The sequence below is a fragment of the Oenanthe melanoleuca genome, chromosome 1A, assembly GCF_029582105.1.
Source record: "Oenanthe melanoleuca isolate GR-GAL-2019-014 chromosome 1A, OMel1.0, whole genome shotgun sequence".
In the NCBI taxonomy this organism is placed as follows: domain Eukaryota; kingdom Metazoa; phylum Chordata; class Aves; order Passeriformes; family Muscicapidae; genus Oenanthe; species Oenanthe melanoleuca.
Genome location: NC_079334.1, coordinates 25,586,098 through 25,607,323, shown reverse-complemented (window position 1 = coordinate 25,607,323; position 21,226 = coordinate 25,586,098). Strand labels below are relative to the sequence as shown.

Sequence of the window (21,226 nt, the reverse complement as noted above, 5' to 3'; positions counted from 1 at the left end):
TGAGCCTCCTCTTCTCCAGACCAAACAACCCCAGTTCAGTCAGCCACTCTTCATAGCGCTTATGCTCCAGCCCCTTCTCCAGCTTCATTGCTGTTCAGCACCTCAATGTCTTTCTTGCTGTGTGAAGCCCAAAACTGAACACAGTACCTGAGGTACTTGGCAACCTCACCAGTGCCAAGTACAGGAGAGCTGCTTAGCAGCAGTGACATGGTTCCTCCTCTGGAGGCTTCAAAGCCTATGTAACTAAGCTTTGCTCTTTATTAAACCCCAGGGTAAGTAAATTTGCCACAAATCCATGTTTCCCTCTACTTCCTCATTTTGTCAAGGTAAAGCCACCCAAAAGACAGAACTAGTTGCTTTGTCTCAAGCATTGGGATGGAGTCGGAGCATGAAATGCAGCTTTCATAGTTACAAGATGGATAGTGCATCCTTCAAAATCTCTTCACAGATGCCTGTGCAAATCACAGTAGTACTGTAAAAATCCTGTTCTAGGAACAGAGTTTGGCAACAGTTGTTGACACTTGGTGTAATAGGAACAGGATGCAAGGGATGATTCACATAAGCTTGCTGCTCCATCATTAAATTTTCTTCATAACCTTTTTACAAGCTTACCTGAGATTTTATTTTAACTCCTTTCTGTATTGTTGTTTTTTCTTTCCAGATTTACTTAAAATACATTCTGGATTACCCCCTTGGTGACAAACTGAAACCAAATTTGGATTTCATGCTCGCACAGCTGGAGTGAGTTTATATTCCTGACTTCTCTATGAGAACAGAGTTTTGTTTTTAAATATTACTCTAGGGTGCCAAAAAGCTCTTTGTAATGAGCAGAAGGCATGGCTGAAGTCTTCATTTCCTACTTCTAAAACACTTAATTTTTCCCAAGACAGGATGTTTGATGAAGAAAATCCTTTTTTCTTATGCCTGTTTCACAGCCAATTTCATTCTTTATCTGTTTGTAAACAAAGGTTCTGTTGTTTGCTAAGTGGTTAACCACCTCCACTGGTTGTGAATCATCATAAAGTCACCTTAGGACATAGATGAAGTGGAATATCCGGGAGGAGTAAGGGAAGGTGCATTTCTAGGGGACTGCTATCCCATGGCAGTGTCTCAAGTGCAATTGCAGGCACAGTTAACACAACTGTACCAATTCCACAGGAGTGTTGTGCCTCCAACCTCCTCCTAAGCTTCACCCCTTGCTCAAAGTGACAGCAGTTTGCCAGGCTCCCCAGCACAGTGTGGCTGTGCTGACTCAAGTGGGCTGGAACCCTTCATGGCCTTTCTGTGTCCCTGTGCTCATTCTCTGACAGACAGAGCTGATGGGCCTGATTGCTTCTCTTGTCCACAGTATCAGGCCAGATCTGGTAGCTGTTGTGGAAGGATCCCTATCAGTGCATGTTTCTGGAATTGGTTGTTCTTGTAAATTGTTGGCAACTTCATAGGAGGGTTTCTCATCCCTAATCCTGTTTCTTCACAGGTACGAGTATGAAACTGGGAGGGAGTCTGCACTGGAGATGATTGCATACCTCCTTGACATGTTCCCTCAGGTAACCAGCACCCCCTGGTGTTCCAAGAATCAAGCAGTTACTGTGATTTGCAGTAACAGCATTTTCTGAGCAGTTTATTTTGGAAGCACTGCTAGTTCCTATTACCTCTTATCATGAGCAGAGCATTCACTTATCTCCAAAGAGCTTGGCTTTGCTCCAAAAGAGAAATGACATGCTGGAAAGACTGCAGTGTTTCTTTGCCTAATGTGCTCTGTTTGCAAGTAAAATAAAGCTGTGTTAGCTGGAGTTTGGATAAAGTCAGTTGTGATTTATGCCAGGAAGAAACACAAACAGTTGAGGAAATGGGGTAGGAATAGAAAGTGAAGTCTAGACTTTTCTCACTAGTAAGGATTTTTCAATATTCATGACAGATTTGCTGACTGAGCTGGTATGTTCTGTTTGGTTGGCCTGACTGGAGAGGACAGCTTCTCAGTGGGGTGGATCAAAATGAAAGCTAAAAAATAACTCTGTGGATCACATATGCTAAAGACTAAGCTGCCTTGAAGCTCTGCAGCTGGAGCTTAACTGTGCGTTCAGGACACTGGGAGAAATGCAATCAAGCAATTTGGGAGGAAGAGAAATTCTGCACAGTAAGCTGTGCTTCAGGACTGTCTGATGATTTAATATTTAACAGATTGGTTCCTAGGAACTTTTCAAAGTGGCAAAGAGCTGCAATCTGTGGGAGAAGGACATTTGGGTGATTGCTGCAATGCTGAGAACTTAAGCCTGTTTCAGTGAGAGCTGGGCATGAAAATGCCCTTTAAGGTTTCACACTCACTTTGCTAACCCAGGGATATGGTAGTAAGTCAGAGTCAGAGCAGGGCTGGGGCTGCTGTACATTCCCTGTATGTTCCCAAAAACAGGGTCATCCTATTTTAGCAGTTCAGCTGCCTTGACATGAATCCCACTCAGGGCTAGCACTGCTCCTGAATCTAGTGCAGCAAATACCCCTTTTTTCCTCTTTAAATGCCAGAAGCTCCTTGGGTATTTGTGGTTGATAATGGTTGTTTCTTTCTAGGATCTCCTGCACAAATACTGTGGGCTGTTTTTCCTCTCTCTTTGTATGATGATGATAAATGATGACTCAGCCAAATGCAAAAAGATGGCGGCTTTGACGTGCAAATCTCTTCTCCGTAAGATCAGCAATGAAAAACAAGATCTGATGTTTTCTCTGGTCACAGAGTGGTTTCACAGCAAAAAGGTACTCTTTGGTCTTTTCACTGACCAGGTCTGAACTCTGTTGGAGGGCCGAGTAAGATTAAGGCAAGTGAGAGATTGCTAGTACCAGATCTGGTGGGTTGGTAGATTAGGAGCAAGAAATGATACAGCTTCATAAAGCTGCACAAATACAGGGCCCTGCTGATGCTATAGGTCAGCCAACAGACTCTTCCCAGCTGCATTTTGTGGCTAACCATTCCACTTTTGGCTCAGGTATTTCACAGTGTAGTCTTTGCTCAGGTTAGAGGTTTGAGCAAATTCCTTAAAGCCCTTCTGATCCCAGCATTTTGTGCTGACTTTATCTCAGACATGCTTCATTCTGTTGCTGGCAACTGAAAGGCAGCAAACCCGGTCTTCCAGATCTGCTGTTTGATCTGGGTACTTGGGTGATAAACTGTCCTCTAGTTGAACCTAGGTTCTGTCCCTCTACACTAGTAGAGTTAGCATTCCTAAACACTTCCTGGTTTCCATCCTAATATGTTCAGTTTTGGTTTGTAACTGTAAGCTGCCTGTGGCGTTGTGAAGAGTTGCAAAGTAGCTTCAGATATCTACAGCTGGAAAAGGTCTTCTGGCATTCAGTTTTAGGGTGCATTCCCAGGGACAACTTGTGCTGCCAGGCACTTTTATACCTCCCTGGCAGCATTTCCTTTTTCAATATACTCTGAAAACCAGCTTCTCTTAAGGTGCTATTGCTGCAGGCAGAAACTAAGGGTTGCTACCAGCTCCTGCACTTGAGAGCTGCAGGATTTGATTACAAGAGTTAACAAGGGGCATTATTTTTTATGTGTCAGAGCTCACACAGGAGGTTGGCTGCCCAGGCATGTGGTTTGTTTGTTGAAGTGGACGGAGTAATGTTTGAACGGCGGCTTGCAGCAGTCCTCAGTTTGATTGAAAAAGAAATCAACCCAAGTAGATTTGAAAATGTAAGTAACTTTCCGCCATGCATGAAACTCAAGGAAAGAGAATTAAGAAAATGGAAAAAGGAAAGAAATATAGGAGAGATTTAACAGTTGGACTTAGTGCTCAGGACTCAGGAAAGACACAAATCACACACATTTGTTCTGAAGAGGACCTCACTGACCTAGGACCATATTTTTTTGCCTGTAAGCCCAAATTTGATGTCATATGTCACTGCACAAGAGGAAAAGAAACTTTGCAAAGCCACCTGGCCTGAGCCTGCAGCCATACAGTGTAACTTTGCAATGTGGGAAACGTGTCTGCCAGCTGCAGAGATTTGTGTAAGCACTGCATATCAGGAGGGCATGGCTTGTGACTGCCTGCTTGGTCCAGTGTTATCTACAGCTTTAACTTACAAAGGGATTCCCTTCCTGTACTTCAGGACCATGGCTTTGTTGTATGGAAAATCTTTTTAGTGCACATGATTAACTCAGAATAACAAGGCTGCCTCACATTCTGCCTGGCATGTGATAATCCCAAAGGGATCCCAGTCACTGTGCCTGGGGAGTGGCCATGAATGTTACTAATGTTCAGCATGCTGCCCTTGCACAAGAGAGAAAAGAACCTCAGGATCTGTAAATTGGCAAGAGATGAAAATAAAATACCTGCAGTGAGGAGAAATTTGGTGTAATGACACCCTGTGCTGTGATATGTACTGACAATTTGCATCATGCCAGCTGGTGGTTGCAGGCAGAGTGAGGCCCACAGGCAGCATACACAGTGTTGTCATAACAACTCAGGGCTTCCTAGGTGATAAAGGCAAATCTGCACTCAGCTGGACTCTAATGATAAGAATAAAGTCCATACAAATACATGCATAGACATAATGCGTGTAATTGCTTGCATTTAGAAACCCAGCAGTTTGTTATAGTAATGTCTGTAAGAAAAACAAGAATTATTCTGATACAATCTCCTGCAGAGATTGTCTCCAAAGGAAATGCTTCAGTGGAGGTTCTTCTGTTTTGTTTATATGGGGATTTGGGTACAATTCAGTCTTCTGTTTCTTTGAATGGTTGATCTGAAATTTATCTAGTGAGGATTAATCAGCACTGTCCTCAGGTTCTCATAAGTATCTTTCTTGACTTGCTGATTTTATTAGATAACTGAAGAGGAAGAGGAGAAGGCTGCAGATAGGCTGCTATTCAGTTTTCTTGTGCTGGTAAAAAAGCTAATCACAGAGTGCAACTTGATTCAATTAACCAGGAACAGTGATGTTGTGAGCAGTATCTGGGGTAAGTATCATTAAGGAATTATTACAGCTGGCTGTGTTACAAGAAAGATTCTTTGTGTGCCTTGTGGTTTTCACACGCTAATGTAAATGACTGAACTTTATTATACAAGCTTTCCATTCTGCAAAATGCTAACATGCAGCAGCTACTGGGCAAAGAAAGATAAGTTGCTAATGAAAAGGTTACATGGTTGATGGAAACAACACACCCTCTGTCTCAGTTGCTGGGAAGTATTTTCTATTACCCCCAGAGCAAATAGTTGGAAACTATTGCAAGTTTCACCATAATTACATTCTCTTGGAGGAAAACATTGAGCTCTCTTGAGAAGATGGGATTTCCTTGATCATACGTACCAGCCAGAAAATAGTGACACATAGTAATAATGCTCTAAATACTGCGTGTCAGGGAAACCTGGAAGTTAACTTGATTCAAGCAATTTCCCTGTGTGTGAGATTATACAATATCAGGCTGGTTTAGTGGCATTTTGTTGCCCTTATTTTAACTGCTTCATTTGCTGCAATCAGAAGAGCTGATGTGGCTGGTTAGTGACTTTGAAGAGTCCAGCCTGCCAGGTGCCTTTAGTGATAGCAGATAACCATTGTTATCCTGAATTTTGATGATGGGCTTGGACAGAGGTGAGGCAGGATGGCAGCTCCATTTCTTCTCTGAAGTATCCTCAGCCTCTCTCCAGGGGTTTGATTTTACCATCAGCAGCAGGACCAGCTGACACAAATCTCACAGCAGCCAGTCCCCAGACATCATGGGCAGATGAGCTGTGGCACTGAGTCCCTGAGGGGACCATAGTTGTTGCAGAAACATGACTTGCCTGATCACTGAGGGGACATTTGGATACCTGTCGGTTTTTGCTGCTCTCTGCTTTGGGTGGATTGAGTTGCTAGAAAGCCATTTATTATGTTCTGAGCAGATGAGCACAGTTCATTTAATTCAACTTTTTATTGCAGCATATGCTGTAGTAATTGTTGGGAGTGACCTGGTTCTGTTTTTGCTCTCAGTGGAACATCTCCTTTGCTGAAAGAGGTTTTCCTTTCCCCAGATCATGTCCAGTCTCACCTGTGGTATCCTCATAGCTGGGTCTGGCTGACAGCCACTGAGATCTTTGGCTTGTTGTTTGCATCCTATAAGCCAGAAGATCTTGTCAACAAATGGAAGGAAAGAAAGTCAGGGAAGAGAAAAAAGACACCAGCAGAGCTGTCTGCATCCATAGTCTTCTTGACTGCTGAACTGGACAAAAAGGTAATGATGTCTGTACTACTCCTTCACTCTGCTCATGCCCATTCCCTGACTGGGACATAAAAATAGTTCATAGTTTGGCATGCACATCTCTTTTAGTCACTTGTCTGCTGTCTAATCCTCATCACTTACAGCATTTGAGGAGTTGTCTCTGCTGCTGGGAGAGGGCTTCCCTGGGGTCTTATTCTCAGCAGCACAAAAATACCCTTCCAGATTGTAAGATGCTGGCAGAAGTTATGTTGAGCTGATCCTTTGGTCTCCCCTGGAAACTGCCTTTGATGACTGCAAAATAGTGCTTTGAGTCTCTGCTACCAGCTCTCTTCAATGGAGTCATTCCTTTTTCCTTTTCCATTTCCCAGATGAAGGAACTCGCGTTTGCATTCTGCCATCAGCTGCAGTCCAAGTTCCTGGACGAGTCTCTGAGTGAGCAGGTAAGAGCAGGAGACTGTCTGGGGCTGCAGGAGGGCACAGAGCAGGCCTTGGCACATGAGAGATATTGTGTCCTAGTCAGGACAGCACTGCTGCTGTCTGGTGGTGGTGACTTAGGGCAGATACACAGTTCAGGGCCAGCTGCTCTCTGCTCCGTGCATCTGAGCTCAGGGCTCAGAACGTCCCCACTGTGGTGTCAGCCTTCTAAGGGGTGGCAGGGACAGAAAGGCAGAGCACTATGCAGGGCAGGACTGGGGTCTCTGCCATTGCAGACTCCTGGGTTGGCAAGTTCCTCTGTCTGATCAAGTCTTGGCTCTTATATGCTCTGGTGCTAACAGAGGCAACCCACAGTGACTGACTCCTCTGTTTTCACACTTCAGGTTATAAAGAATTTACTTTTTGTGGCCAAAGTTGTTTACTTGCTAGCCCCTGCCTCAGAAGAAGGTAAAGAGGCAGATGGAGAACTGAGGTGTGAAGTGGAAGAGCAGGAGATCTCAGAGGATGAGAGAGATACTTCTGCTCCAGAAGAGAAAGAAAGAGAGGATACACAAGAGAAAGGCCAGCCAGCCACACTGCTGTGGTTAATGAAGAAGCTCTCTGTCATGGTGAAGAGAGAAGCAGCATATTCCCCTAAGGTCCCTTTAAAGGTAAGAACAGTATTAGTCCCACTGCTTTTGATGAGGAGGGCACTTCTACAGGATAGTGTTACTCTGGCTCTTTGCTTTCAGGGGACAAGGTGCAGAGGGTGCTATGAGCTGGCACTGAAGCGAGGATTAGTAGGTGCTGAAGAAACAATACTTTCATTTTGGAGTTCTCAGGAAAGGCTTGTGCCAGTCTGGTTCTTGCTGATGCTTCCAGCCTCCTGGGGGATGGTGGAAGAGTGGAAAACCCCAAGGCACCAAGATGAAGGGGACAGAGCAGTGCCTTTGAATGCCCAAGAGTGCTAGGCTCATGCAGGCAGGAGACTGGCAGTTTGGAGTAACTTGCAGGAGAAGGGGAGGGGATGTGTGGGAGAGCATCACAAACAGTACTGTGGTTCCCCATGGTACAGAGCTAGGCTGAGCTTTCTTCAGCTGCCTCAGTTGAGGACAGTGAGAACAGGCCTGTTGTTCAAAGTGTCAACAACTGTCAACCCAGTCACAGTTCACACAACAGGGGTTTGTGTCTCTCTAAAAGCTGTACTTGGATGCAATAAGACCTTGAAAGGGCAGTGAGTTTGTGACTCAGGTGTCTAGAACAATACCTGCTGTGTTGAACAGTGATGCACGGCCCTCAGGTAGCAGTTCAGTTAGGAAGTTTCCTTCTACCTTTCCTTACTTCATGTCCCACACACTTCTTTTCAGAGAAGCTGCATCTTTAAGTTCCTGGGAGCTATCTCAGTGGATCTGGGGCAAGACAGGATCAAGCCCTACCTTCCAACAATTCTCACCCCTCTGTACAGGGAGCTGAACAGCACCTATGCAGAGCAAGGTAAGAGATTTCCCTCACAAAGAGGAATGTGCATCACAGCTATGCCCCAGTACAAACAGTACCTGCCATTCCTTATGTCTATTGAAACATTCATGCTGTAATCAGTGAACTTCACCCTTGCTTGCTGTCTAACCAAAATACCAGGAAGGAAGGAGAGTGTATGTCAGCTGAAATAGGAGCCTACATGTTCAAAGACTGGAATGAAGTTAGGCATGCACCTGTGACTAAGTGGGTAAAGCTTGAGCATGTGCTGCAGTGGGAAAAGTGTAGTCCTCGAAGGTGGGCTCATGGTGGAAAGACTTACAGAGTACTTGCTGAGAGGAACTTGGAAGAACTGTTGGAGAGACTGAGGGAAGTATTTGCACTGCTCTCAACTTTCCCTTAGCACTTCTTTTTACCCTTTTTTCACCCCCAGTATCTTTTTTTTCCCAGTGATTGTACTTAATATGTTGCCACTAACTAGTGATTCCAATTAAGCCAGCCTTTGTTTTACTTATCAAGGATGCTGACTGACAAGGCTGGAATAATTTTTATTTCCAACAAAGCCTATTTCACTCAAAGCCTAGTCGCTCTATGAAAGCCACATTTGAGATGACCTTGCCCTTCTAAAAAATTTTTTGCTTCTCAGAGGCATTTTTTTTTTCATTTGCTAGTTGAAAAGCCTCTCTGTAGGAAAGCACCAGCAGATTTCACAGGCACCAGTACAGGCAAGGTCTGTCGGTGCAGCCATCCTTTATTAAAGAAAGAGGAATCCATATTGTGCTCTTGGGTTTCATTCCATATGCTGAAAAGATTAAGTCAGTTTTGTTTTAATAGATCCAACACTGAAGAACCTTTCCCAAGAAATCATAGAACTTCTCAAGAAGTTAGTGGGGCTGGAGGCCTTTTCGCTGGCCTTTTCTTCTGTGCAGAAACAGGCCAACCAGAAAAGAGCAATGAGGAAAAAGCAGAGGGCTTTGCAGGTAAGATTCCACTTTCTCTTGAGAGAAAAAAGAAATAGGGCTTCTCTAAAGGCTTGAGAGCTGCCCAGGAAGGGGAGTTTAAGGAAGAACTTCATCCTTTATTAGGACATTTTCATCAGTTCCTGTACAAAACTTGGAAGAAGCTGTGTATGATCAGCCTCTTACACAGGTTCTGCCTGACACCTGAAGGGCAAAGCAGCCTGAATACCCTCAGTTTTGAGGAACCCAACAACACCCATGCATTGTCCTAGCAGCCACCAGTTTCTTAGGAAGTTCAAGATGTTCACAGGGACTGCTGTTAGTTGTCAATAAACTAACAATGTACTGTTTTTCCTTAGACTGTAGCAAATCCTGACATTGCTGCAAGAAGGAAGCTGAAGAGACATAAGAATAAAGCAGAAACCAGGAAGAGAAAAATAGAATCCCTGCGCCCCATGTACAAGGCCAAGCGACATCGAAGTAATGCACTGAAAGATTTGGCAATGGTGGAATGAAAAGGACTTTGCTTCCTGGGGGATTAATTTATGGAAAGTAATACCAAGCTAAAGAACTAATTACTGTTTTAAAAAGTACTTGCATATTTCAATTGTATTTATTTTTTATGTCCTTTTTCATCTAGGATCTTAAATAAAAACTTCTAAATTTTTTTCCAAATCTGTATATTTACCAGAGCATGTACAGTTGAATGGGCAACAGCTATGATATTTTATATTAAATTTTACTTCATTTGTAAGTAATGGGTTCTGTGATGACTGCATTCCTGCCTGTGAACTGGTCCTGGAGAGAAAAGTCTGCCTCCTGCCTTTGATTTGGCCTTCAGTTTCTGCGGCTATACTGAGCTACTCACCTGTCACTTCAGGCTAAGATGAGAGTTCAGGAACAACAGTTATGCAGGTGGAAGTTAAACTGAAGTTACTGCCCTGGCACATCAGGGCAGTAGTGTGTGCTGAAGACACTGATTTGCCTTTCAGACACCCACTGAGTGCCATGTTGGCAGCCAGAGATGCACTACTTGTGCTCTCTTGCTGTACTTCACTGTAACACTGTGTCTGCACTGAAGGGTTACCAAGTAGAACAATACCAGCTTAAGGGAACCTCTGCAGGTGTTCAGCTAATGGCTGCTGGAACTGGCAGCACTTGGACTTGTTTCTGTAAAGCAAGCAAGCAGCCTCTAGCAAGCAACACACCCCTGGGTATAGCTGACAGTTCTAGATTTTATTAGTGTTTTATCTACACCAATATGCTAGCCACCAAAACCACCAAAGGAAGGGGGATGACAAAAAAATCACCAACTTTCTTCAGCCAGTAAGACTTTCATACAAATTAACGTAAGTACATTCTTTAAACAAAAAGAAAGAAATGGAGTATCATAATGTACACATTCACTTATTGCAGTTTTACAATTGAAGAGAGGCATCCACATTACAGAAGTCATATTCAAATCTGTCCTATTTACAAATATCTGTGGCCTGAAAATACTTAACTGCAGAAAGGAGGATGCTGGCTATAGCGAACACTTCTTGCAATGGTCAGTTTTGTATCACTGCCTGCTCTTCAAGGCCTCCACCAACCTAGGAAAAAGGTTAACTCAGTTTACTGAAAAGTCATTTCAATTCTGCTGAAATACTTAGAGCAGAAAAGCAGTCATTCTTCTGATTTGGACTCTTTTTATGTCAGACTATCCACAAATCCAGTCATAAAAAGCCTCCCCCAAATATGTAAACTTAGGGATATGAATGAAGCATAACTAGACTGGTACTCACCATTCCATTGCTTCATCAAGCCCTGTGCCTTTAGTTGCAGAGGTTTTGAAAATCTGCCATTTTCGGTCCTTCAAAGCTGGTAAGCCAAGGGCATTTGCCATTTCTGTGGGAGTCATGGCCTGTTCCATGTCCTGTTTATTTGCAAACACCACCAAAATGGCTTTCTTCAGCTCTTCTTCCTAAAAAAAAAAAAAAAACCAGGAAATCGTGGAAGTTGTTGCAGAAGCTTCTACAGAATTTATTTAAGGAGAGGAAACCTATATAATAAAAAAGAACTTCAGCAGCTCTCAATTTTTTTTTTTTGCTGATTTCTGTTCTGTAGAAAATTCTTCAGTGAAAGAATGGTATTTATTTTCCATTCCAGTATGATACCCTATAGGAGCAGTTTCAAAACACGGCCAGTCCAAGTTATGAAACAAGCTCGTAGTTGGATTTAACAAGGCACATTAAATGAGCTTGCAGGTATTTTGGGGGGCAAGGCAAGAGAGAGAAAGGAAGTGTTGCTCAACTCATCTTATAGTAAGACACTAATTACTGTCAGTCCTTCAGGGCTTGATTTTACCACACTGCAGTACTGAGCAGCTGTCCTGGCAGGCAGGTAAATTTTCATATGACCACAAGGCTACATGAAATTAACTGTCCAGATAATGCTGCACAAACCCATGAAATACCTGCAAGTATTCAGTGTTTTTTCAGTCAAAATGCTGCATGGGCTGTGCTGAGGGCTGAAGTTTCACAAGTGAAGTTGAGCTTCACTTGGTTCACTGAATCAAATTTCGTATTTACTCAAAAAAAAAAAAAAAATTCATGTCTCAGTTTGTTTTACTGATAATGACTGTGATTCTTGTTTTCTTACCTCTAACATAGCAACAAGCTCTGATTTTGAAGTGCCAATTCTGTCACGATCACAGCTGTCCACTACATAAATGACAGCATCTGTGTTTGAATAGTAACAGCGCCAGTAGGGCCTGCAGAGGAGAGAGAAATTCCAGTCATGTCATTTGCATGTTAGCAGTTCTTTTTAGCTAGATATTAAAAACACATCAGGCAGAGGAAGTTAAACCTGTCTCTGGGGTGAAAGGCCCCAGCAGGAAACTAGATTTCTTCAATAAGCTACAAAAATGAACAGACAGTACACATACTGTCTGAGGCAGAACAAAAAAAAACCCCAACCCATTACAAAGTAAATGAAGAAGCAACTTGAAAACAGGGAAAGAACAGAAGTGCTGGGGAGACATTTATTTGGGAAACAGACTGCAGGACAGGAAAACAAAGAATGTTTAAAAACATAAGCATCTTCATTACAGTCACCAAAGAAAGATCATCAGAAAAATCTTAAATGACTAATGAATACAGGTAAGTAATTAACATAAATTAACATAAACCATTTTTTTCAGAATTACTGCACTGAAACTAAAAAGGGAAGGAACCTTTATCTCACAACTGCACCTTCCTGACTAGCTAAGTATGCTGCACCTTGCTCCTGAGCACTGAAAAAGGAATCACAAGAAGATCACACAAGGGGTACTGTTAATGACTAATTACAAAACTTGTAAAGCTTGATAAAAAATTACCATCTATACCTAAATCCAACTTCACTATTCTTAAGAATACAAAGCTAGGAAGTATCTTTTTGGGGTTTTATGACCCTCTCCACACTTTCTCAGGATTCTACTCAATTGCCTACCACACTAGTAAATTCATTTTTCAAAGTAAAACTGAATACAAATGAAAACACTGGCTTGGTTTTTTTCCAATCTGTAGTGCATCACAGATTTCATAAACTGAGCTCCATCAGATGAAAATGCTCTCTTGAGAACGGGCTCTTTTTAAAACTTAACCAATTTTCAGCAGTGCCTGCTATGAGAATTCCAAGAACTTGGCACTTTTTAGAGAAAGTTAATTGACTTTAAGAAATCTATTACCTTATGCTTGTCTGTCCTCCTAAATCCCAGACTTGAAATTTCAGATTCTTGTAGGTCACCGTCTCAACATTGAAGCCAATGGCTGAAACAAATAATTTCACTGTTGGTGATTTTCCTGTTTTTCTGAAGAATATCACAGCACTCAGTTAAGATTTTCAGACCTGAAAATTCTCAGTAGCTAATGCATAATGAAGTTCATGCCCTTTGAAAGGCTACCCCAACACACATGACTCAAAAGAATGCAGAAATATTTATTTTGAACTAATAAAACCACATTGTAAACATATTGTAGAGATTTGTAACAAATACTAAGGTTGTTGGTTGTTAAAAATCAACAGTAGTGTGTCTGAAATCAACAAAAAAACCAGAGCAAGGATCAAAGAACTGGCCTGCTGTGATAACCAAGTACACAGCTGACAGCAAGAGAGCACTAAGGAATGTGCCCTGTCCACACAAGGTTTGCTCTCTTTTAAGAGCCACAGCAGAACCAGGTTCTCAGGGCTCGATACCAATGTCTGGAGGATGGCAACAAGGCTGCAGTATCACACATGCCATTCTTTTTTCTGCCAGCCCAGAGAAACACAGGGGAGGGAATAGTGGGCACAGGCTGCTTAAAACTTATGGAGGCTGAAATAAGCAAAACCCTCAGGCAAAAAGATTATGGCACAGCAAACTCTTGGCTTCTAAAAGATAATAGAGGCCTGGACAGTCAGATTCAGGAGGAACACAACAGACATGACAGGGACATAAAAAAGTCAAACATCCCTTGTCCTTCATGTTACACAGAGTGATCATGGCCAGAACACTTGGGCACAGACACTGGGTGGGTGCGGCTGCATGAATGCCAGGACAAGCATCTTCTTCTCCCTTGAAACCTCACATTGAGTTTTGTTACACTTTCTACAGAATGTAAAGTTAAACCATCTGATTTCTTCTTCTCCATGTTAAACAAAAGTGTTTATATAACCCTTGTCAAAAAAAAGGTACACCATCCTATGTACAGCAACAATGACCTCTGAAATTCACATAGTAGCTATATTTGGAAACAATAGAATTATACAGTCCACAGTTACCATCTATTGAACGCTGACCTATCACGAATAGCCTGCAAAATCATGCTAACAATCTTGAGGTCAAATGCTTTTTGCATTCTGCAGGGCAGCATAAAATACTCTTTTGTAATACTTTTATCCAATAAACATTCTTAGATACAACAGTGCAAGGCTCCCACAACATAAGGTCCTTTTGCTTATGAAGGAAGCACGTAGTAAGTTTAGCTGGCAAAGTTTGTGTCAGAGCTACAAGCAAATCACAGGCTACAAGCAAATATTCTCCCTGAGAGCAGATCACCTACTTGGAATGGTGGTAACAACTTCTCCAACTTGCAGTCTGTAGAGAATGGTTGTTTTTCCTGCTCCATCCAGCCCCAGGATGAGAATCCTCATCTCTCGAGTTCCAAACAAACTGGAAAAGATGGTGGAGAAAAAGCCCCCTACAAAAACCAGAAGGGAAAGACGTTTTCGTGTCAGCCAGTTCTCTGGAGGATATGCAAAGCCAGACAGACCAACCTCATTTCTTATGGCCTACAAGAAGTTTCTTTTCTCCAGTGAAAAAAGACAAGTCCAGGTTGTTGCCCAGATGGCTGTGTGCTCAACAACAGTATGTCTTCCTGGTTTATGCTGCCATTTTATGACTTTATGGTAGCTCACTCCAGCAAATCACACTGCAGCAGCATCAAGCTTTCTCATTGCTACTACAATTTTATTTTTTCCTTTTCTCTCATGTGCCAAACTGTGAGTCATCTCTTTGACTTGTATCTGACTCTACCTTTTCAGAGCCAGAGACTATACAAGAACCAAAAGAAGCCTGAAATAATTCAGCATTAGAAGACGTTTATGGTCTTTCACAGGACCACCCACTTCTTTTTTTCTTAAAATTAGGTATAAATCAGTGGGCACATATTAAATCAGCTCATTACAAACAGCGAAGCTGCACCAAATGAAATACATTAATGCTACAGAGAAGTCTAGGAGCTGATTTTAAATGTTCTTCTTGTTCTTTTTATCAAAACTGGCTTGTCTCAGCATCTCATTTATTCTCTAAATACATGCAAGACTACAAGAGTACTTGTGGCCAGGCTAATCATAGAAACAATTTTTCACAGAAATAAATATTTAATTTTTTAAATAAACATAGAAAGAATACTAATGTTCTAAGCCAGTAACAATTACATTTTTTCCAAAGATTTTTATAATAAACATATCTAATGCTAAATCATAACTTTGTAAATACACTTAAAGCCTGCAAAAGGTCATGAAACATCCAACAAGCCAGAATGACTGACAACACTGATAAATATATCAGAGACAAATTAAAGAAGATTTGCAACCAAAATCTTACTGAAAGATGTTTTGATAAAAAATATTTTCTATGTTTGTCTGCCTAGGCATCTGCTATTCCAGGGAAAGGAGGGAGCAACAAGCTTATACTTCAGAAGGAACTCAGGTTGCTTTATTTCTTCTAAGCTACAGAAGCCATACATGCTACAGACCTGGAAAACAAGGAGAAGGTATAGGGGACAATCTGCATAGTGCTGCTCATGGCAACTCTTACTGCCAGACAGGCAAATACCCTTAAGAGAACTGAGCTGGAAAAAGGTATTTCAATAGAAACATCACAAGTAGAAGGTTACCACTGGTTGCATGGAGGCCTAAGATTTGAAAATTCTTTCACTCAGTACCTCTGCTTGCCGCCAGACACCTCTCACCCCCTCTTTTAATCTATATGCTATTGTGCAGGTTTTTCCCACACTAAAACACTGCTCAAACACCATCTGCAATAGGATAGGTTCACCTATCACTCAACCCTCAGATTCAGGGCCTCTCTTCGTTATTCCCTCTGCTTCATTTACTAGTCTGCGAGACCTCCTCTCCTAAGGCGCTCCTCACAGGCAGCCCCCCACAGACCGATTGGGAGCTCGCTTTTGCCAGGTGTCAGGAGCACGGAGGCCTGGGGCTGTGACCGAGCTGCTCGCACGATTCGCCCCCGCCGGGCAGCTGCAGGCCGCGGGCAGGGCCCGGCCTGAGGGCAGCCGGCAGCGCCCGAGCCGGCGGGCAGGAGACCCTCCCTCAGCGCGGCAGGGCTCACACCGCGCCGGCCGCCCTGCCCGCCGCCCCTGCGAGGGGCCGTGACGGACGGGCCCGCTCGGGCCTCCCCGCCCGCTCCTCACCCATGTCGAGCCGCTCCGCCGGCGCTCCGGCCCGCCCGCTCCGCTGCCCTCGCCGCGCTGGCCCTGCCGCCGCCGCCGCCCGGCTCCACGTCGAACGCCGCGGCGAGTAAACACAGCCCGCGCCCGCCTGCCGCCGTTTCGACACAGGAGCCCGGCAGCGAGCCCGGCAGCGCCCCCGGCGCGGAGGGAGCGGTCCGAGAGCGGGACCCTCCCTGGGCACGCCCGGGCGGGAAGCAGAGAGGGCGGAAAGGTGCGGAGAATAAAACCCGCGGCCCCGGGGCCAGCCCGTGACGAATCTGCGGCGGCGGGAGCGCGCGGCGGCGTCACCGGCCCGGGCCGCCCGCTCCACCGAGAGCCGGCGGAGAACGGGACCGGCGGCTGCCCCACGGACTGCTCGGAACCGCCGCCTGCTCGCCAAAGTGCCTGCACTGCTTGGACTAGGGCTTGGCTTGCTCCCAGTAGCGGAGAAACAAGAAAATCCCTGGTGGAAGTCAGCAAAGTCCAGCTGTGTAAAAGGTTGATAGCAAGCTGCTCCCATGGATTAACTAACAGGCCGCACCTGACAGCAGCGCTGGCATCATCCCTGCATAAAAATGATGTCATTCATGTCATTAGGTGGGGCAGGTAAGTAAATATAAGATCATAAAAAATGTGAACCGTTATGTAACAAAAACTCAGGAAACACAATGTACAAGGCGCACATGAACTGGGCCGTAAGCTCAGACTGAGTGAAGGGAGAAGTGCAACAGATCTCATGTCAATAATCAATTATTACCCTTTTTTAATAGCTTTTTTACTGAAGATACAAGGATATACGAATGTGTCACAGGAGAACAATCTAGCTACAGAACCAATCTACCGTTCATGAGTACTGGCTTCCTCTCATGCACTTTATTCTGTCCTTATACTTGTGTTGCAGCAAGAAAAGCACAAATCTCTACTCCCCCAGCCATAAGAACCAAACCTATAGCAGTTACCTTTCATGAATTTTACCACTTTTCTCATTTAAACTTATTCAAAGAGAAGCAGTTTGTACTTCTTTCAGCTGAAAAAAGGCAGGACAAGGGGGAGCAGAAATTAGCAGTTCACAGTGCAAAATGAATATAAAATGCACACCACAGTAATCAGTCTGCAAGTGATGAAACGTGAAATCTATGTTTCATTAAATCTGTGTGTGAAACAGGAACAACACAAAGATGTTTTAGTTTTCTCTGAAAGCATCAACAAATATAGTATCATCACAGCTGCAGCACTTCCTGTTTCCTTGAGGTCCTCCATTAGAATTCTTCTTTGCTTGAAATTTACATTATTCATAACTCAGTTGAAAAGAATCCTTTATTTTTTATGTCAAGTTGGGAGCAGTAGGAAAGAATACACAAAACTCATCCACAGGGATAAAAAAAAGTAACAAAATAATTTTGACAGTATTTAGAAAATGTTTGATCTATAAAATCCAATGAAGGCCTGCCCTAGCACACAGCTTCACTGGGCAAGCAGATTGTACCAAGTGTCTTTCAGGTCCTTGATATCCTTAGGAGCCCACGGATACGTCTAACGAGAGCTTGAATAAAGGTGTACCGGGAGCGAACCTTGGAATATAAACCTTCGATGTCCAGGAGCTTCTTCTGCAGAGATTCACCAAAGCTGTTTGTGGCTTCAATCTGAAGCTGAGAAACAGAGATTTGATGCAGTCATCAATACAAAATATTTTCCTGAAATGCCAGCTTATCAACCCCTTCAGTATGATTTATTCTCTGACCTTCTTTCCAAAGAGTGGGTTCTTCTGACTTCTCTAATAACTATTACTTATTCTGTTTTAGGAATTATTGGTTATAATTCAGCTTCTTCACTCAAAGTCACACAAACATGTCTTCCAATTAAAATTTTCCTAGTCCTTTAAGGACTCTTTAGAGAGTCCATGTGCACCAATATTTTTTCATTAATGCATATGTAAAGAATCACTGAATTAACTACCTTTTTAAGTATTTTATCAAGATGCTGCTGTTCACTTTACTTTTGAACAAACAAAATAAATGACAGATGCCTCATCACAAAACACACAGCAACTTTGCTTACAATTCTAGATCTTATAAAGGCACTTGAGACTGCAGTTTTGAAGAACAGGTTTTTTCTGCAGCCATAGAAATGTCAGTGGGATTTATTAACAAATATCTTTTTTTTTTTTCCTGCCACCTCTGCATCAAATTTACACAAACTATTAAATTTCTGTGTAAGTGGAAATTACTTCTACCATTCACATTTTATAGTCTTCTCCTCAGTTACCCCTTTGATCTCATTTCTCTATAGCCTAGCTGAAGCTGACCTGTAGTGAACAGCTGGATCACATAAAATTGAGAAACTTTCAAGGATATCTGGTGTTTTTGGAAAGCTGTTATTAAAAAACACCGTTTGATTGGTTGGTAAGAGAAAAAGAATGATTACTCTATTTTGTAAGTATAGCTCATTTTTTACTTAACTCTTCATATTAAGATTCAAAGATACGTGCACAGCAGCAGAGGTGCCACCTGTTGCACAATATTTTCCAAAGCAATTTTTTATTGCTTCACTAATCCTAAATTAAGTTCTATGCTGTTGGTGTTACTGCAGGTTGTTCAGAAGTGGGAAAACAACAGTCAGACCTGCTCCCAATAGCTGCATGGTAGCCAGGAGCATTCTGTACCCTGCAGACGACTGTCACATCTCACCTGTTCTATATCGTGCTGGCTCACACGATTCAGTCCACTACTGAAATCCAACCTTGGCTCTGAACCAAAGGAATCTGGCAATAGAAATCAAGATGTTAAAATTATGTTGGCTGCTCCACACTATCTCTGCATCAAGTCATATAACGAATTTTAAACAGTGTTCCAACTTGTTCCAAAAGTAAACCCACACATTAGAAATTACACTAATTTTTTACTTAAATGATTTAGAGAAAATGCATAAAGAGTGAGTCATAAATAATTTTCATCACACAACATGGCACTTTAAGAAAAAGACTCTTCCACAAATCCAATCTCCCTGATTTCCTTCCATTTCTTTCTTTGTTGAAAAGACTAAATTCAATGAAATTAAAATTCTCTGGTGAATCAATGGTGACTATAATTATAAAAATACTTTTTAAACCACCAATATTATTTCTTAATTTCATCTTAAGATTATATTGATATACTTTCCTATAAACTATTTTGGATCACTTATCTGATTGTATTAGCTGAACTTTAGTTAGTTTGAAGAGCAGGAAGAAAAACCAGTTAACTTTAACTTTCCCAAAAGTCTGTGAGTAAACAATATCAGTATTGTCAATTCTCCAGTGGAATATCCAAATGTGTGCCAAATACAAACAAAATCTCTTTTATTAAATATAAAAGGCAAGATATTAAAAGTAGGAAATCAGTTTTAAAGCTAACCATCAGAAGTTATTCAAAGGCATTTTCATGTTTGAGAAATTTTACCTTGCAGCCTTCCTTTCTTAAATGATATCCTAGAGGACAGCAGCGGGTCTTGGGAGTCAGTGGGTGTGCAGTGCAGCAGGTAGTGTTCCAGATGGCGCCAAAGAATGAAGAGACATATTTCTATGATATCTGCAGACACATCTCAGTGAAGGACTCCAATGTAGTTGTCTTTGGATTATGCATTTACTGTATGAGCATATTTACACACTTGAAAACAGCTGAAGATGTCAGCTTAACCACCTGTGATGGATCGCTCACACCATCACCCTGCAGAGCCTCAATCCAGCCCTCAGGAGGACAGCAGAGTATGGAGTGCTCATGTGGTTTGTAAAGGTACCTCAGCTGCACACAGTAAATTAAAGCTGAGGTTATAAAACCAGGGATGGCAGTAACATCTTAGGTGACAACAGCAAAGTGTGCAAGAGCACATCTTTCCCAAGGGAGGTTGCAGAGGAAAATTCTGATCTGTTGAAGAGAATTCTTTTGCGCATGACTGGTTATTTCCATAGAATTACTGGTGTTTATGAGATTTAGGTTTATGCTGTAAGACTAGAAACTCCTATTATGACAAGATCATCAAAATTATTTTTTAAAGTATTGCTTCCACCACACGTGGGCATGTGTGAATGTTTATAGGGTCTGGACACTAAACTTAAAGAGCTGGGCTCTAACAATTCCTTTATTAGCATGGTGCAGAAAGTTCTAGCTAGGTTTCAAAATGGGAATTAATAACTTAAAAATCCTTACATTCTGGCAATGAGCAATACCCTCATAAGTTAATTGTCAGTATTTCACACTTACTTTTTGCAAAAAACTTTTGTTCAGTGGTCAGAAATCCAGTTTAAAAAACCCTGTTTCTATCTCTGCTTTTCTGCATCATCACCTTGAGGGTCATGTCAATTTTAGAAGGATACAGGAACAGAGGGAGAGCAACTTGGCTCTGTTATTTATTAGCTTCACCAGGCGCCGCCTTGCCAATACGTATTTTTGGGAAGTGGAAATCTTGTCAACCCCAGCTGGCATAACTGATTGACACAACTGTGATGGGAAGAGAAAAAGCAGAAAGACTGTAGCAAATCACAGAACATCAAGAGAAACAATCAAATAAGATTACTTATTAATATCTAGAACTTTCTTGTAAGCTACTATTTCTTTAAAACCTTCCTCTCTATTTTGAATTTGCACAACCTTGCTGACCAAAAAATGGGAAAATGAAACCCATCTCCAAGCAACTATAATGAAAGTAACAACTTTTACAAAATTAAGCCAAATATTTTCCCTAAAGTTTTAGATCACTCATTCTATGGACCCCCTACAATAGAAAAGAATATGCTCAAGAAGTGGAACTACTTGCTTATCAAAGATGCTTTGGATCCTTTGTTACAGCTGTGTCCAAGTTACTACTACACAGAAACTACAGGGTTGCAAGAACAATTAATTACCTCTTTTATTTCATCTGGTGGCAGTTGCTCCACATTTTGCAGTTTGTTAACACTCTGACGATGGCTGTCATAGTAACTGAAGAAATCACTAGTGCTCTGTTTCAGCAGGTAAACAATAATGCCCAGGCCAGGCAAGTGCCAATATGGGACCACTGGTGTTTGTGTATCTAGACAAGATGTTGAAGATAAGAAAACAAAGCTAAAAAACCCCAGAAATCAATAAGCTATGCTCTCTATCAAGAGCCTAGTGAAAGACAGGAAAGCACTGGCAGGTATGTTTTGCACTTGTGTCAGAAGTAACATAAATGTAAGTCTAGACAAAAAGCTGTGACTGCACTACTAAAAGGCA

At 42.3% G+C, this 21,226-nt stretch overlaps 3 protein-coding genes across 3 annotated transcripts in view; 1 reads left to right on the top strand and 2 right to left on the bottom strand.

Moving 5' to 3' along the window:
* UTP20 (UTP20 small subunit processome component) overlaps positions 1-9,721 on the top strand; it is a 63,008-nt gene extending 53,287 nt beyond the window's left edge. The window contains exons 52-62 of the mRNA XM_056508104.1: positions 662-741; positions 1,478-1,547; positions 2,566-2,748; positions 3,557-3,688; positions 4,822-4,954; positions 6,006-6,205; positions 6,562-6,633; positions 7,012-7,278; positions 7,975-8,101; positions 8,918-9,063; positions 9,402-9,721. Coding sequence (XP_056364079.1) covers positions 662-741; positions 1,478-1,547; positions 2,566-2,748; positions 3,557-3,688; positions 4,822-4,954; positions 6,006-6,205; positions 6,562-6,633; positions 7,012-7,278; positions 7,975-8,101; positions 8,918-9,063; positions 9,402-9,557 — 1,566 coding nt within the window. The 3' untranslated portion in view covers positions 9,558-9,721. The remainder of the gene's footprint in view (positions 1-661; positions 742-1,477; positions 1,548-2,565; positions 2,749-3,556; positions 3,689-4,821; positions 4,955-6,005; positions 6,206-6,561; positions 6,634-7,011; positions 7,279-7,974; positions 8,102-8,917; positions 9,064-9,401) is intronic.
* Positions 9,722-10,257: 536 nt separating this feature from the next.
* ARL1 (ADP ribosylation factor like GTPase 1) lies at positions 10,258-16,385 on the bottom strand. The gene is made up of 6 exons (XM_056508127.1): positions 15,981-16,385; positions 14,106-14,243; positions 12,752-12,833; positions 11,683-11,794; positions 10,827-11,005; positions 10,258-10,634 (listed from the first exon to the last, which is right to left on the bottom strand). Exons 1-6 carry the CDS (start codon positions 15,982-15,984, stop codon positions 10,604-10,606), a joined length of 546 nt encoding a protein of 181 aa, XP_056364102.1. The 5' UTR covers positions 15,985-16,385; the 3' UTR covers positions 10,258-10,603.
* Positions 16,386-17,297: 912 nt separating this feature from the next.
* The window catches only part of NUP205 (nucleoporin 205), a 43,476-nt gene continuing 39,547 nt past the window's right edge, over positions 17,298-21,226 (bottom strand). The window contains 5 exon segments of the mRNA XM_056508116.1: positions 17,298-17,647; positions 18,686-18,759; positions 19,436-19,564; positions 20,350-20,473; positions 20,878-21,044. Coding sequence (XP_056364091.1) covers positions 17,495-17,647; positions 18,686-18,759; positions 19,436-19,564; positions 20,350-20,473; positions 20,878-21,044 — 647 coding nt within the window. The 3' untranslated portion in view covers positions 17,298-17,494.